General features: G+C 35.8%; 1 protein-coding gene across 1 annotated transcript; it reads right to left on the bottom strand.

Annotated features, from left to right (window-relative positions):
* Positions 1–6,980: 6,980 nt before the first annotated feature.
* On the bottom strand, positions 6,981–12,618 carry LOC148102759 (uncharacterized). The gene is made up of 10 exons (XM_087841311.1): positions 12,553–12,618; positions 12,381–12,472; positions 11,776–12,090; positions 11,069–11,125; positions 10,461–10,550; positions 10,107–10,196; positions 8,909–8,944; positions 8,679–8,777; positions 8,028–8,068; positions 6,981–7,934 (listed from the first exon to the last, which is right to left on the bottom strand). The coding sequence occupies exons 3-10, from the start codon at positions 12,074–12,076 to the stop codon at positions 7,863–7,865; spliced, it is 786 nt and encodes a 261-aa protein (XP_087697437.1). The 5' UTR covers positions 12,077–12,090; positions 12,381–12,472; positions 12,553–12,618; the 3' UTR covers positions 6,981–7,862.
* Positions 12,619–16,203: the final 3,585 nt, after the last annotated feature.

Raw genomic sequence — 16,203 nt, forward strand, 5'->3', positions numbered from 1 at the left:
CCCCCACCCTCCTCGACTTTGGAAGGACACACTTAATGTGCACAAAAAAAATGACACACTTATAAAAACAGAAAAAAGCTGAGTGCATTTCTCTCACAGAATAATAAAGTAACAACACAAATATCTGTTTGTGTCTCTTCTCCCACTGCACTTTATGTACTCATAAAAATCTCTGTGTATTTTACTGTATATAATAACATTTATATATCTTATATAATTTTGCCTTTTTTGAATGCAATTTTTCTTTTTTTTAGTTTTATTTTTCGAATATGTCTCTAAATCTCTTTTTCTTCCTGTCCCTCATGTGGCTGAGTTTCCCCAGTGTGGGATTAATAACATCCAAAATTATTACTATAGTGCTGTATGATCACTGTTAAAATCTCCAATATGAACATCAAATAAACATCGACAGAAGGATTAAAAAATAATAATAATAATAATTTTTTATGTAATGCAATACTTAATTATAAAACAGCAAGTTTTGGGATCTTATTATTATTATAATTATTACTCTTTACTTTAGAGAAAGTTTGATCTTACTAGAAGTAAGAATTATTGGTAGTAGTATATAGAATTGTTTATATATCTTTCCAATTATGGTTTGATTATTTCTTGGTTTCATAAAAAACTGGGGGCCAAGGACTCCTTAGAAAGGGAGAAAAGAACCATATCAGAGTTTTCACTGGTCCAAAGACAGTAAGAATGAGAAGAGCAGACATCATAACTTGGCATGGCTGTTTAACAACTCATTAAAGCAAATAACTAATCAGCTAATTTAATAGCAGCGACTGCATTCAAGCTCTTAGAGATGGTCAAGATGATCGGATCAACTTTTTACAACCAAGAGATGCAGAGAGCATCTCTGAACTCACAACACATTGAACCCTGAAGCAGATGGGCTACAGCACCAGAAGACCACACCAGCTATCACTCTGGGAAGAAAAGAAAACTCTGAATATGGACAGAGGCTGCAAAATTGGTCGATAGAAGTTTGAAAAAGTCTTGTCTGGTTTGATTTCTGCTGTAACATTCATGCTACGTTGTGTCAATGGTTCAGGCAGGTGAGATAATGGTATGGTAGATATTTTCTGGACACACTTTGGGCTTCTTATTGACCCCTGTGTAAATGACAAAGCCTGTGTGAGTATTGTTGCTAACCATGTCCATCCGTTTATGACAATAGTTTACCCATCTCCTTCTTCCAGCAGAATAATGCACCATGTCATAGATCTCAAATATGCCTCAAAGTGGTTTCTTGAATATGACAGTGAGTTCACTGTACTCAGATGGCTTCCACAGTCACCTGATCTCAGTCCATTAGAGCATTGGGATGTGCTGAAATGGGAGATTCTCTTCATGTATGTGCAGTTAATACACTGCAGCACCTGTGTGACACCAATACGGACAAAATCTATAAAGAATGTTTGCAGCGCCTTCCTGAATCTATGACACAAAGAATGAATGCAGTTCTGAGGAAAAGTAGGTCCAAACTGGTACCAGCAAAGTGTACCTAATAAATTGTCTAATGAGATACATTTGTTCTTGTCAGATCGAGAGTTGTCCCTGCGTCTCTGCTGAGACATGAAGAGATGTATACATATAAATACGACTAAAACACTGAAACAGACTTCAGTTCACTTCTGCTTAGTTTCAATAAAATACGAGTACTATCATGGAGGAGCGAGGGGACATCACTGAGCACGAGGACTGAGTTACAGGAAAGAGTAAACAAAGTTTTAGCACTGTGCTCACAGCTTTGACCCATCCACCCGTCAGTTATGCACTCTTTCTGATAACATTTCCCCTTTTGAATTCAAATAAATAAAAAACTTTAACTATCACAATTAACCAAAATACAATTTTTTCAGGGTTAAATTTCGTGTTGGACTGCATGCAGCAAATATTGCTTTGTATTATTCATTTAAATATTCTCCCAAAATATACTGCTGTGAACGGGGGAATCCTTCAACTTACATTACATTAATAAGTTACATTAATAAGTTTACTTTGCTTGGAAATGAAGAACATATGTTTTTTAATAGCTTTTAAAAAACATTGTTAACTGTTGAGTCACTGTTGATTGTAGTGGTTATTTTTTAGTCCTGTAACTTTCAATCAAGTAACAATACAGGAAACAATGACATTACTTCAGCAGTAGAAGGAGGGAGTCCCCTAAACCAGCGGTCCCCAACCCCTGAGCCACGGTACCGGCCCGTGAGTCGTAAAAATAATAAAAAATTTTAAATTATTTAAAAATATTTTTATCGTTAACTCGGTTTTCCTGGGTCTTTTCTCATGTGTTATGAATAAATCCTTTTTTTTTTTGGTACCGGTACTGGTTTTATTTTGTTGTATTTATCCGTGACATCTTAAAGGCCGGCTTGTGAAAATATTGTCAGACATAAACCGGTCTGTGGCGCAAAAAAGGTCGGGGACCGCTGTCCTAAACTCGAGGAGACCACGCAGGGAACTACACAGGTTGCCAAAGGGAAATAACGCCAACAAACCAGCTACTAACAGAGGCAAACACAAGGCTTAAATACACAGAGGGATAACGAGGGAATGAGACACAGAAGGAGAACACAGCTGGGAGTAATTGACAAGATGAGACAGGGGAAGCAAAACTCAATACATTTACATACACAGACTTTCAAAGTAAAACAGGAAACATAACAGATGCGGACTTGACTAGGAGGGAACAGCAACCCAGCAAAAACAGAAACCAAAAGACTAGAAAAGATAAAACAGTCAAAGTATAATAATGATACAAAAACACTGGGTCACTGACCCAGGACTGTGACAGAGAGAGAGATGGTGCAAAACAAACTCTTAACTTTCAAGAAATATGCAAAAGAGTCATATACATATGTGTTTTCATATGTATGTGATTATTTTCTAATTGGTGTTTATTTGCGATTTGGCGCTGTATAAATAAAGTTGAATTAAACTGAACTGAATTTTCAACAGAAAATGAGAGTCCAACCAAGTAACACGTTTTCTTCTGTTGTCCATTTTTGGTTGTGCGAACTGTATCCTCGCTGATTAGATATTTACATTAAAAACCCATTCAACAGGTGTTCCTAATGAAGTCCCCAATGACTATATATTTTTATATTTCTATGAGCATATTTGGACTAAGAGATGCAGAAAAGTAGAAAGTGAAAATTCTACCCTATCTGGTCTGATATGGAGCCACTATGCTTGAAATGCTTACAGTAAATAAATGTATGTATTCAGTAGGTAAGGTTTTTTTATATATAGGGTACATGTAGCTGTGTCTGTTTCACTGAATACCACTCTACATGTTTACCATTATGTTCGATAAAGGTTGAGTGTTTGCTTTACTCACCTCTTAGCGTGACCTGGAAAATATTGGACACACTTGCTGTCAGGGAGCGACAGGTATTGGGTGGTATCTAGGAAACAAAAATTCCTATAATCATATTTCATTTTTCAAAATAGACCACTAATTGTTTTTGAGGTGCTGTGCATGGCAACAAGAGATGACTATCCAGGTTGTTGGAGCTGTAGACCACTGTGTTTGTGTCTCCATTTTGCACATTTTCCATTTAAACCAAATGGTTCCAGTCTGTATACACTTGCTGGCCACTTTGTTAGGCACGCCTGTCAAGTAATGCAAGTATGGTCAAGATGATCTGAACACTTGTTACAATCAAGAGATGCAGAGAGCTTCTCTGAAGTAACAACACATTGGATCTTGAAACAGATGGGCTACAGCTACATGTCAATCCCTTTATGACCACAGTAAAAACAGACCACAGTTTAGCAATTCATAAAGTTCAATAAAAAATAAATTTCATTTCTGAAAAGTCCAATAAATTTCCAGGTACAAACACAGGTAAAAATTGAATGATCCTGGTGAAATATAATGGTTTTTGGACATCATGCAAAATATCAATTTGAAAAATATTGGGCATTTCAAAAGTAACAAAGTGGTCAACTCACAGGTCACAATACTGTAGGAGTCACTATAACAAGGCTGTAAATTATTTCATAAGATGTTAGGTGGAAGGAACGGAGTATCCTCATTTAAGACAGAATAATCACTGCAAAAAATAAAATCTGAGTTCTTTTGTTTTAAGGATCTTTAGGGTCAGTTTATTTTTGAGCAACAAATTCTCTACCTCCAATGTGCACGCTGTGTCATCTCCATCAGAGATGAGCCCAACCACGGTGCTTAAACAGGTAGGTTTGATGGAATAGCTCCTCGAGCCCACAGGGACAAAAGCTGAAATTTGAACAAGGACAAAATAATTGAAACAAGGGTCACAAGGGACCTAGAAAATCACAAGGGTATACAAATTGAGCTTGTGTCCTGGCTTCCTCAGGGAGTGTGGCCATGAGTGGGTCCTCACTAGGGAATGATCCTGGATTTTGAACCCATAAATGTCAGGTTTGGACTTTCAGTTGCTGTTTGTTAATCTGTTTTTTACCTGCACTGTTGTAGTTTCACAATTTTGGGTTTGTCTAATATTAGACTTTTGCTTAGGTTGTTTTCATTCGTATTTGACTTTTATAGTTTACTTTTAGTCGATTTCTTGAGGTTATTTCCCTGTTCTCCTCTGTTACTAGCGTTTCTGTGTTAAATGTCTTGAGTGTTGTGTCCCCATTACTCCCCTCTTTATTTAAGGTCTTAGTTTACATGTGTGTTTTTTTTGTAGGATCTTTTTGTGCGTCTGACTATGCAGAAGATCATGAATTGTTGTGCACAAGTTGTTCACAGGAAAACCACAGGGGGTATCAGTACTTCATCAACACATACAGGTCACAAAGCTGCACAAATAGCAGCTTTTGAAAGGTCCTGTGTGTGCATTATTAATATCACACACCACACGGGGAGTTAAATTAAGATGACTAGATGAGAATGTTTGTCTACTATTTGCAGACGAGCTGAGGTTAGCATAATCTGTGGTTTGTTTTAAACAACTACTGAAAACTTATTTTTGTACGTTAGCTGTTCTTTAATCTTTTGGTTCTCCTACTGTGAAATGTGTGCATATCAGTGTTTATGCAGGAATGAAAGAAAGCGCGTGTTTGACGCTGTGTTTGCATGTAGAAATATTTGTTTTTATCCAAACTGCGAAGCTCTTTCTTTGTGTTTTAAAAAAATTATGCATGAGGTGCATGAGAATATTTATATAGTGGCTTTAAAGTGGTACTAAGCTCTCAATAATATTACCTGGAACAACTGTGGTAGTTTGTGTGTAATAAGCAGGAATCAGAGCTGCACAATGAAAGATTACATACTCTGCTATATTTGAAAGTAACATTTCCTACAACATGAGCCAGTAAATGTAAATGTCAGGTTGTTCCTCTGTTTCTGTGGAATCTGTATTACTTTTTGTCATATATTACCTGATGTATGCTTGACATTAGGTAATATATGAGTGTCTTTAACAGTTCAAACTTGGTTGGATCTAACCAGCTGTACTGTAGCCTCCTGTAGCCAAATGTGCCCTGCAAGCAAACTGTAGCAGCTGTGCAGTATTTGTAGCAACCAGCTACAGTACATCATTCTTCCTGTATTTTTTCACCATCATATTCTTTAAAATGGTCTTGTGAGGTTATCAAAAAACTGCAGCTGGTTGGTGAGGTGGGGTGTAGTTGTATGTTGCATGTTGCCTATTTTTACAAGCCTCTGGGCCACACAGCATGTAAAAAAGACTAACTGCTAAAGTTATTAAAGATAAGAGTCAAAGAGCAACATATACACAGGCTGATATATTGTAGTTTTATAGGGGCACAGCCATACACTACGCTGTTTAGGTGTTTAACAGGCAGAAACTGGGGATAATAATGTGGAAACTATCTGCTTGTGAGGGAAAAAGCAATTAGTAATATAGTAGTAGTTTATTAACAAGATTGTACAAGTTTTTCGGACCTGGAACAGCTGTGGTAGTTTACGTAGTAATCAGAAATGAGAACTGCAAAATTAAATATTACATACTGTACTGTATTTGAAAATAAGATTTCCTGTAACTGAAACCAGAACCAGAGAAATGCTTTTGTATTTGCTGAATGTAAATGTCAGGTCTTCCCCCTGTTATTTCCCTGTTGCTGTGGAATCTGTATTACTTTGTCACTTGTGTTGCTACTAAGTATCATCAACAACAATACGATAAATGTATAATGTACCAGATGTAATGCAGCCTCCTGTAGCCAAGTGTGCCCTGCAAACAAACTGCAGCAGCTGCAAAGTACTAGTAGTAACAGCTACATTATAATATTTTCTCTGTATCTTTTAATTATGATGTCCTCTAGCCTAAAACAGTCTTCTATGGTTAGCCATAAAAAGTGTAGTTGGTGAGGTCTCACATATGCCCTATTTTTTTAATAGCCTCTGGGCTGTCACAGCACGTAACAAAAGACTAACAACTAAATTAAAGATAAGAGTCACAGAGCAACATATACACAGGTTTACAAATTGTATATACAGTGGCTTGCAAAAGTACCCTTGAACTTTTCCACATTTTGTCACATTACAGCCACAAACATGAATCAATTTCATTGGAATTCCACGTGAAAGACCAATACAAAGTGGTGTACATGTGAGAAGTGGAACGAAAATCATACATGATTCCAAACATTTTTTACACATAAATAACTGTAATGTGACAAAATGTGGGAAAGTTCAAGGGGGCCGAATACTTTTGCAAGGCACTGTATTCTTATATACTGTAGTTGTATAGGGGCACAATCTATGGTGAAAGTCTCTCTGGCTGTGACAGATGTTTTAAAAGAGGAATTTCAGGCTTCTCATGTAAACATGAAAAGCGATGTGGATTACCTGATTGTCTGGGAAGATTTGTTGTATGTATAATCTCCATCAATAATACAGTAACAAGTGTTTGCGATACATGTTTAAATATGTAATGAACACACAGTATCCAGGTGCAGAAAGTTAAAAAATTAAGAAACAACAGGTACAAAATAAAATAGCAACTCTGTCTTTTACTGAGTACAGTTAGTAGGTTTATTTATGTTTTTTTTAAAATAAATTATATAAACAAAATAAATATTTTTGTTTCACTGAATATGGTTTTCCATTCCAAAGTGTGACATGGCAATAGTACAGAGTTTAAATGGAAGATACATTTTTGGGCATTCAAATCCACAATTTCTGAGACCTGCGATTGAAGTCAAGATTGGCTTTTTTAATATTTAGACAAATTCCTTTACTTCAAAATGTGTCAATATAACTTTAAAACAACAAAACGGGATTTTTTTTTATTACCAAGAGAAAACTGAAAAGGACATGCAGTTAAATCCTTTGACCTTTTCCAGGCAGATTTTGGAAGAACATTTTGTGTTGTCAGTTGACAGTTTGTAGATACACGTTTAATATGTTGTTTTCCCCTTTAGTTTATATTAACACAAAACAAATACACTCCACCTTAAAAAACTGTTGAATAACACAATTTGAAATGCAAATGACACCATTAAAATAGATACACATAGTGTATTAGCTAATTTTTAAAAGCAGCAATTGTTTAAAAGGTGGACAATTTGGAGGGAAGCATATCTTATTTTATGGCAACAGTATCCACAGTTGTAAGTTTGGAAATGACTCAGATGTTATGACTATCATCTTCCAAATTACAGTTACTTAAAACAAAATAATGAAGATCTAAAAGCATTTATTAAAAATGCAAAAGCTGAAAACTGCATGATCATGCCAATTATCCTTAGAAAAAAATAATCTACAACAATTTAAGTCCAAGGCTATTTGCAAAAAATATCTACTACCTGTAAAACGTTTCTGACTTTTACATAAATTAAAACCCTTTAAATGCACTTTACTGACAAAATCACCAAAATGTTTCAGTGTGCATCAACATGCTCTAAATCGTGTCCTGTGAATCTGGTGCATCTGTTTCCTCAGAGATGGTGGCGTACACATGGTAAGTGACAGACTAGAAGATAAAGACAGTAATGTAGGAGTCCTGTAAGTCTGTGGCAATGATTAAGCCAAACAGAAAACATATTTAGTACCAGCTCTCACTTACATTTTCATTTTTCATCTGTTGCACGTTTAGGTTCTCCCCAACTGCAGGTAAGAAAATAACATTGAAAAATTCTTGCTTTCATTCAGCATTAAACACACACACGCACACACACACACACACACACACACACACACACACACACACACACATTGCTCTTGTAAGTCCGTGTAGGTCAGCTGACTACCAGGTTTTTCTCTGAATTATTTTATTGTCCTAACCTTAAAATATAAAATGCCTTGAGGTGACTTGTTGTGATTTGATATGATGTGAAGAAAATTGAATTGAACTGAATCTTTAAGAATCCAGGGGCTGTCTAGGGGGCTGTCACTCTAGATCCTTATAATACATAGATGCAATTTTGCTACAGAAGACATAACATGTATTCCACATTGGTCATACTCAGAGATAATACAAGAAATTATGTTTAACAAGTTTTGATGATGACACTGGTAGTTGGTGTAAAACTGAGTTGTTTTTTATTTTAATGTTGATGATTCTGAAGCAATCTAATGATATATTTGTTTATTTATAGACATTGCTTGATACACTGAAGGCAAAATAAAATGGAAAATGCTATTAGCGTGCTTCAATATGTGTCACCTGAACACTGAAAAATTGTTTTTCTAAGCACATGAAGTAAGTATTTCTCACCAGTTCTCCTTTTGAATATAAGAAGCCCCAGTACCAGTAGGATCATGCCCACAATTATTCCATATCTTGTCACAGCTGCTGCCAAATTCCATAATGACTCTGTTTTGAAAGCCACAAACAAATTTCACTTGTAACTCAAACACAAGATACTTTGCTATCTGACAAAGTTACAGCATTAACAGTGGAATGAGTGAAAGTAATATTATGGATGTCTACGCAGTGTGTCTTACCCTCGACTTTCCCTGTAGTATCATTCTTGTTGGAATCTGTTTGGAAAAGAAGATTGATTTGGGCCTGTTAGCTTTGTATGTAGAGGTGTATATTTGTGTTCAGTCACTTAAAGCTGCAACAGATTAAGTATGCTTCTAATTCTTCAGGTTCTGTGCTTCTGCACATTCAGTTTGAAATAATATACAGTGGGTAAAATAACTATTGAACACCAATATTTGAAGGTCTTGAGACGGTTTGGTTTTACCCACCATGAGATGCTTCTTGTGTGTCACCTTACTAAACAAGACACTTTTTCTTTACACACCATCTCTGTTTTCTTTTCTAATTACTGATTGATTTCAGGCGTCATGAATTTCCATGCCTTTTTACACCTCCCGTTTTTACCGTGTTCAGTACTTTTTCACTGTGTCACTTGTCATAATTTAATGGAACTTAATTTATGGAATCTATGGTTTGATTTTTTCCACGTGGGGCTTTAATGGGTCATTATTGATGTCTGTTGAGAATTTCATTTTAGTAGCACCATTACAAATATATTTACTTAGAAAATTGGTGACATGTCTGACACTTTTTTTACCCACTGTATATTTTTCATGTCTTAGATAATTTGAGTGGTTTTGCATCTTTTTTGATATTTTCACAATCACTACAACATATAATTCTAAAACTAAAAACTGTGTGTTTTCTGTTTAGCAATGCAATCAACACTTCTGTCCTAATGTTGTCATCAGCTGGTCAGTTGACATTAAACTGTTGTATTAGTTTTTATTTAGTATGCAATGGTAAACTAGTACTCATTAGGGAATGGCAACAATTATAATAATGAATATTAAACACACAAAAATATCTACAGATAAAATGTATCTGGTCATTTGCATCAATCTTGGAGACCAAAGGTTTGTAATGAAGTGCCCGCAAAGTTAGTAACTTCCTTTCAACATCAGCTTTAGCCCTGCTTACAAAGTACTGTTTTATTTAAGCTATTTAAGATGCTGAACATGGTGAATATTTACTGTTCCTACCAAACATCAGAATTTTAGAGTTAGAACTCAGATCATATTATTATGCTGAGAATTTAATCAGACTCATTGTCTGCATGGTCAATAGGTCATTGTCGGACGTACTGTAATAAATAAGACATTTCAAACTTTCATGACAATTTATTTTCCCATTATTGATGCACTCAAAAAGTCTCACCTGCAGTACTGTCTCCTGATGTTATATACTGAGTTGTTTTGACAGGAGTGTTCACACCAGTTGTAGGGTTGAGATTAACAGTAGCTAATCCTTTAAGACAGAAAAACATCAAATAAATATTATGTCACTATGACATTTTGCTGCTTAATTTCTTTTCTGTATTAAAATCGTATTGAAGTTATGACATGCCAAAAGAAAAGAACTAACAAAAATATTTCCTGGTGTATTTCTGACATTGTTTTACTCTTTAGTCTTCAGAACATTCAGTTTGAAAAAAAAAACCCCACTAAAATTGAATGTCTTATTTTTACAGTTCATCCTTAAGTGTTATTGATGCACTCAATGACATCTCACCTGTGGTGCTGTCTCCTGATGTTTTATACTGAGTTGTTTTGACAGGATTGTTCACACCAGTTTTAGGGCTCTGATTAAGAGCAGCTAGTCCTTTAAGATAGAAAAATATCAAACAAATATTATAATGCCACATATTTTCTGTATTGACATTGTTGATTATTTATTTCCTTGCGTTATTGAAAACAAGTATTTGGCATGAAGTGCTAAAAGAAAAGCAGAGTTTCTTGGTGTATGTCTGCCAACTTTTCTATAATTTAAAGAAGTATGTTAAACATAGTATTGTAACAGTATTTGAACTGTTAGACATCGTTTCAGTCTTCAGCCTTCAGAATATTTAGTTTGAAAAATAATATATAACACAAAAATTAAACGTCTCATCTTTCATTTAAGCAGATTTACATTAATACAGAAAAAATATTTTCTAATTTTACCACGTGAGTAATTTATTTACCTGATAGTGAGTTCACTGAAGTGGTAGAAGTTAAAGTACTGGGTTTGTTGAGACTTAATTCTGCTCCATTAATGTTCAATAAAATGTTAAAGATATTTTAAAGAAGTGATGTATGATGATGCTCTGGGTTAATAGTTACGTGTACTGTGTGTCCTACCTGTGGTCATGATAGATGATGGTTTGTTGATCTTTGGTGATTCACTTTCTAGAATAGCTACAGTAAAAGGAAATTAATTTGAGTAAAAATAAAGGTTTTGTTATTACTGCAATCAATTCAAAAGTGATTAAAATTTTTGAAAACACATTTACTATTTCATTAAATGTCAAATCTGTCCCAAAGGGAATGTCAGACGAGGGACCATTTTTTACCTATACTGAAATATTTGGTAGTGTCTAGGCCTGGGTATCATCACTGATTTCTAAGGTCCCGATTCGATTTGATCCCCGATTCCAGTCGATTTGATTCAGTTCAATTTTGAATCTGACAGTGAAAAATATTATAATTCTGACCATTTATCAGTACATATTCATATTTTTATATCTATGTATTAAAACAAATATTTTGTGTTAGGAAGAGTATCCAGTGTAAAAACTTTTACCCACTTCTACTGTGAGCATGTTATTATGCTGACAATATTATCAAAGCCAGTCTGGACGTACTCTTTTTCACATCAAAGCTCAGTTCTATTTATTTGCACTGAGGGTCCAACTAAACAAAGTGAAACAAAATGAAAATCTTGGGAGTAACAACCGCAGAACATTTTTAGAGAAAAATACTTTGAATGCTTTTATTTTAGTCATTTTCATCATTTTAATTAATTAAAGTAGCATCTGTGCTATAAAGTCTGTTTATCTTCGACTTACCTGTTAAGTTGTATCTATCACTGCGAGGAGACAAAGACCTGGGTTTCCTTGTCAAAGTGTAATCACAGCTGGCATCTTTTTGTTGAACATAATGTAGATGTCTCAAAAAATCATCAATTGAGACATAAAACTGGCAGAACCTCTGTTTAGTTTTTGTCTTGCTTTTCTTCCAGACAGTTGCTGTGAGGACCGAACGACTTGCTTCTCCAAAGTACAGATTACATCTCGTATCATCTTTCACAGATCCAGGCAGAGAGCAAACAAACCGAACATGTTTCCCATTAAAATGCTGCACACTCATCTGTGGTGTTTGACCTACATGAAGATTAATCAAGTCCCATTAATATACAAGAATATTGTATGTTTTACCAGCACAACAATAACAATACTGGTGTTCATAAAAGGTGAACTGCAACACATTTTGTAATTAACTGTAACTGGTCGTGTTTAGATTTCTGTGTGCTGTCTTTGGTGGTGTAAGAAAATGTGTAAGAACAACACTCCTAAAAAAGTTTTGTGAAAGAAAACATGAAGCTTTATAAAGATAAATATGTCTAACACACTGTATGATAACTTATCCAGTCACAGGAAGAGCAGTCTCTCACCTTGTATGGTGATGGAGGATGGTTCACTGTCAGCAGACGTTGAATTAAGGTCTTCAGTGTAAAAACATCTCACTTTAACTTCAGCAAGTGAACTGTGATGTGACATTAACAGCAGTTCTGTTGCAGTGAAATTCTGCAGGCATGAGAAGGCTTTGGAAGTATTTTTGCTCACCGTGTAGAAAAAACACTGATGAACTGAAACAGATGTTGGTGCCTGACAGTATAACATGACCGAGTCCGTCTCTGAGATCACTGCTGTGTTCACTGTCAGTGTTGGTGGAAGAAGAGCTGAAAAATTAGAGGTAAAGAAAATTTTGATCTAATAGGTAATTTTTGGTTTAAGTAAAGAACAAATATGCAGTCACAGAAAAATCTGAACACTGGAACATCAGGGACTCACCTTGTGCTTGAATCTCATGAAAAAAAGCTGTTGGAAAGAAAGTCTGTTAACAACATACTAAATGCACGTATTAATAACCATTATTATAATTATGTATTAATGGCTCATTAATACAAACAAACTGTCTTTTCAAGATCACAGGAATTTGTCCTGCTGAGAAAGTTTTAGTTTGGGACTCCTCACGTGAGTTTATTGATTAAAAATAAAAAAAATAGAAGCACCACAAAGACACAAAAAAAGTTGATATAAGAACACAACATAAAATCCCCAACCATGAAAAATGTAAAACCTACAGATTCAACATCTTCAATCGAAAAGCTACTGGAGGTTTAACTTACACATGAGGATGACTAACAGAAGGTGTTCAGCCATGATGAAGAGGATTAATGTGACTGTACAGAACACATGTGAAAGTCTGACTTTGTAAAGGTTGATGTTCCAGTTTAAGGAACGTCACAGGAAAACCACAGGAACCACTTTAACACAAGCAGAGCAAAAAGCCATGAACGACATTCTACATTTTGCCATTTCTATAATGTGATGATCCCTAAAAATAAATATGCAACCAATCATTAACATGGGTCACAAGGTGGCTGCTGAAAAGGGAAACTTGCTTCTTTGTGTTTAAATAACAAGTTAGCTTAGAATTTGTGTGTGTGTGTTATTAAATAATAAAATACATTGGTAAATGGCCTGCATTTGTATAGCGCTTTACTCAGTCACTAAGGACCCCAAAGCGCTTTACACTACATTCAGTCATTCACCCATTCACACACACATTCACACACTGGCAATGGCAAGCTACATTGTAGCCACAGCTGCCCTGGGGCGCACTGACAGAGGCGAGGCTGCCGGACACAGGCGCCACCGGGCCCTCTGACCACCACCAGTAGGCAAACACGGGGTTAGTATCTTGCCCAAGGATATTTGGCATGCAGCCAGGAGGCAGCCTGGGATTGAACCACCGACCTTCTGATTAGTGGCTGACCTGCTCTGCCACCTGAGCTACAGCCACCCCTCATTAACAATAAATATACTCATTTAAAAAAGTCCCCAACAAACAGTACCAATATTTATATATTATAAAACAAATATCTATTTCCATTATTGTTTCAGCAAAACAAACAACCTTCATTTGTCACATACACAATCATACAGAGGACAACATGTAGTGAAATGCTTGTGTACGAGCTGCATGCTTCTGTTCCTATTGTTTCTGTTGTAACAATATGAAAATAATGAAAATAAAAATATAAAAATAATGACAATTCTTAGATAAAGGTATAGATAAAGATAAAATAGAGATTGAAACTTTACTGTTAATTCTTGTACCTACATAAAGTAAAATAAAATAGAAAACCACAGAGTCGTTGCATCAAGGTACCAAACTGTCTCAGAGACAACGTCACCCAAGACAAATGGAACACCTCATCACTCCTCCTTGAGTGAATTTCCAGCCCTCAAAAGAGATTTTAATAATTGGAACAAGGAAAAACAAGACCTTGAGAACAGGATCACAGAAATGCAGGAGGAGAAAAGTCAACTGGAAGAGAAGAACAGTGAAATGCATTGCAGGCTCCAAGATATGGAGGAAAATAATGAAGGCTTGCGAGTAATGTTTGATGAAGCAGTTGAAAGAAATACACAACTGGAGAAAGAGTTTAAAAAATGGAAAATCAAACATAGAGAAAGTTTTTACAAGGTCTATGACACAGAAGAAAAATACATAGAGATGTAGTGCAAGCTCCAAGACACAAAGAAAAATGAAAGCCTCCAAGTGACGTCTGATGAAGCATTGAGAAGAAACACACGAACGCTCAAAGACAAGGAAGAACAGGAGGCAGGTCACCAACAGATGCAGTGCAAACTCGAAGACACAGAGGAAAAAATGGAAACATTGCAAAAAATGATTGATAGAGTGCTCAAAGAAAATTCACACCTGCTAAAAGAGAAGGAACAACTGGAAGAAACCCAAAGAGAGACACAGCACATTCTCCAAGACTTTGAAACACAAAATACAGAATTACAAGTATTTTACAATGAAGTGACGGAAATAAAATTGAACTTGAGAAAATATGCAGAGATATAGAGTGACGAATCCAAGAAGTGGTGACCAAAAACAGCCATTTACAAGCACTCTATAACAAAGTCCAGTAAGCCAACACCAAAAAGCAGGAGCAGAAGCAACGACAGGAGAAAAGTCATAAAGACATACAGTCTTCATTTCAATTACTACAGAAGAGACATGAAGAGTTACAAGCAACCCATCATAAAGAACAACAAAGAAACACATGCATGAGGCAAACAAAGAACTGGAAGAAAAACGTGAAGAAAAGCAGGAAACACCAAAAGAATGAGAGAAAAGGTTCAAGAAACAGAAGATAAGAACAGAGATGACAGACCTCAGAGTTCAGAACAAAAATCTACAGGAAATGAGAAAAGTCTGAGAAAGAAGAGAAAGCGGTTTGGGTTATTCTGGAAGAACGACTGTGCTGCTTCTTCAGTTGAGCCTTGACAAGAATAGCCCCATCTTCCTCCGACGGGGCAAATTATATAATAAATATACAAATAAATTCAGTGTGATTCAGAGCATTATTTAATTTGAATGTTGTTAAGATGTAAATCACCATTTAGCTTAAGAAAAGCTTCTTTATTTAAGAAAAGCTGGATAACTTAAACTGAGCTTTGTTTAGCATGACTCCCTGTATTTAGATGAGGCGACAGGTTTGAGTTAGATAACAGAATTCAAGAATAGTTCACCGTAACTGAAACATAAAACTTAAGCAAAGTCTCACTTCAGTCATTTACCTCTATTTTATGAAGAGAGTCGTGCATTAGTGTTGACTGATCCTTTTAGGGGTGTGACAAATGGAAAAAGTCTGAAAACTGGAAATGGATCAGTCAGAGCTACACATGTGTGAGGGGCCTACATTTATGTTTAACTGCTAAGTCATTCAAATATCTAATCAGCCAATCATATAACAGTTATTCCAGGCATTCACATCATCTACATGATGAAACCGAGCATCAGAATTGGTCAGACAGGCTGAGGAAGTAGACTGGTACTTGCATCATCATTCATTTCTGACCACGTCCATCTCTTTATCACCACAGTGTAGTGGTCTTTAGATGGCTGCTTCAAGCAGGATAATGTGCTGTGACACGAAGCGTAAACCATCTCCAACTGATATCCAACGTCTGTGTCTTCATGTCAATATGGACCAGAATCTCTAAGAAATGTTTCCAGCACCTTGTTGTTTTGCGCCACGAGGATCTAAGCTAGGGTAAAGAAGAACAGGATTTGGACACACAGACACACACACACACACACACACACACACACACACACACACAGAAAACTCTCACTTGTTAGTGTTTGTCAGTTTACATTTATACTTCTAATATTGTTGGTTAATACAAAGG

Source organism: Neolamprologus brichardi, chromosome 5 (genome assembly GCF_056152115.1).
Source record: "Neolamprologus brichardi isolate AB-2024 chromosome 5, ASM5615211v1, whole genome shotgun sequence".
Classification (NCBI taxonomy): domain Eukaryota; kingdom Metazoa; phylum Chordata; class Actinopteri; order Cichliformes; family Cichlidae; genus Neolamprologus; species Neolamprologus brichardi.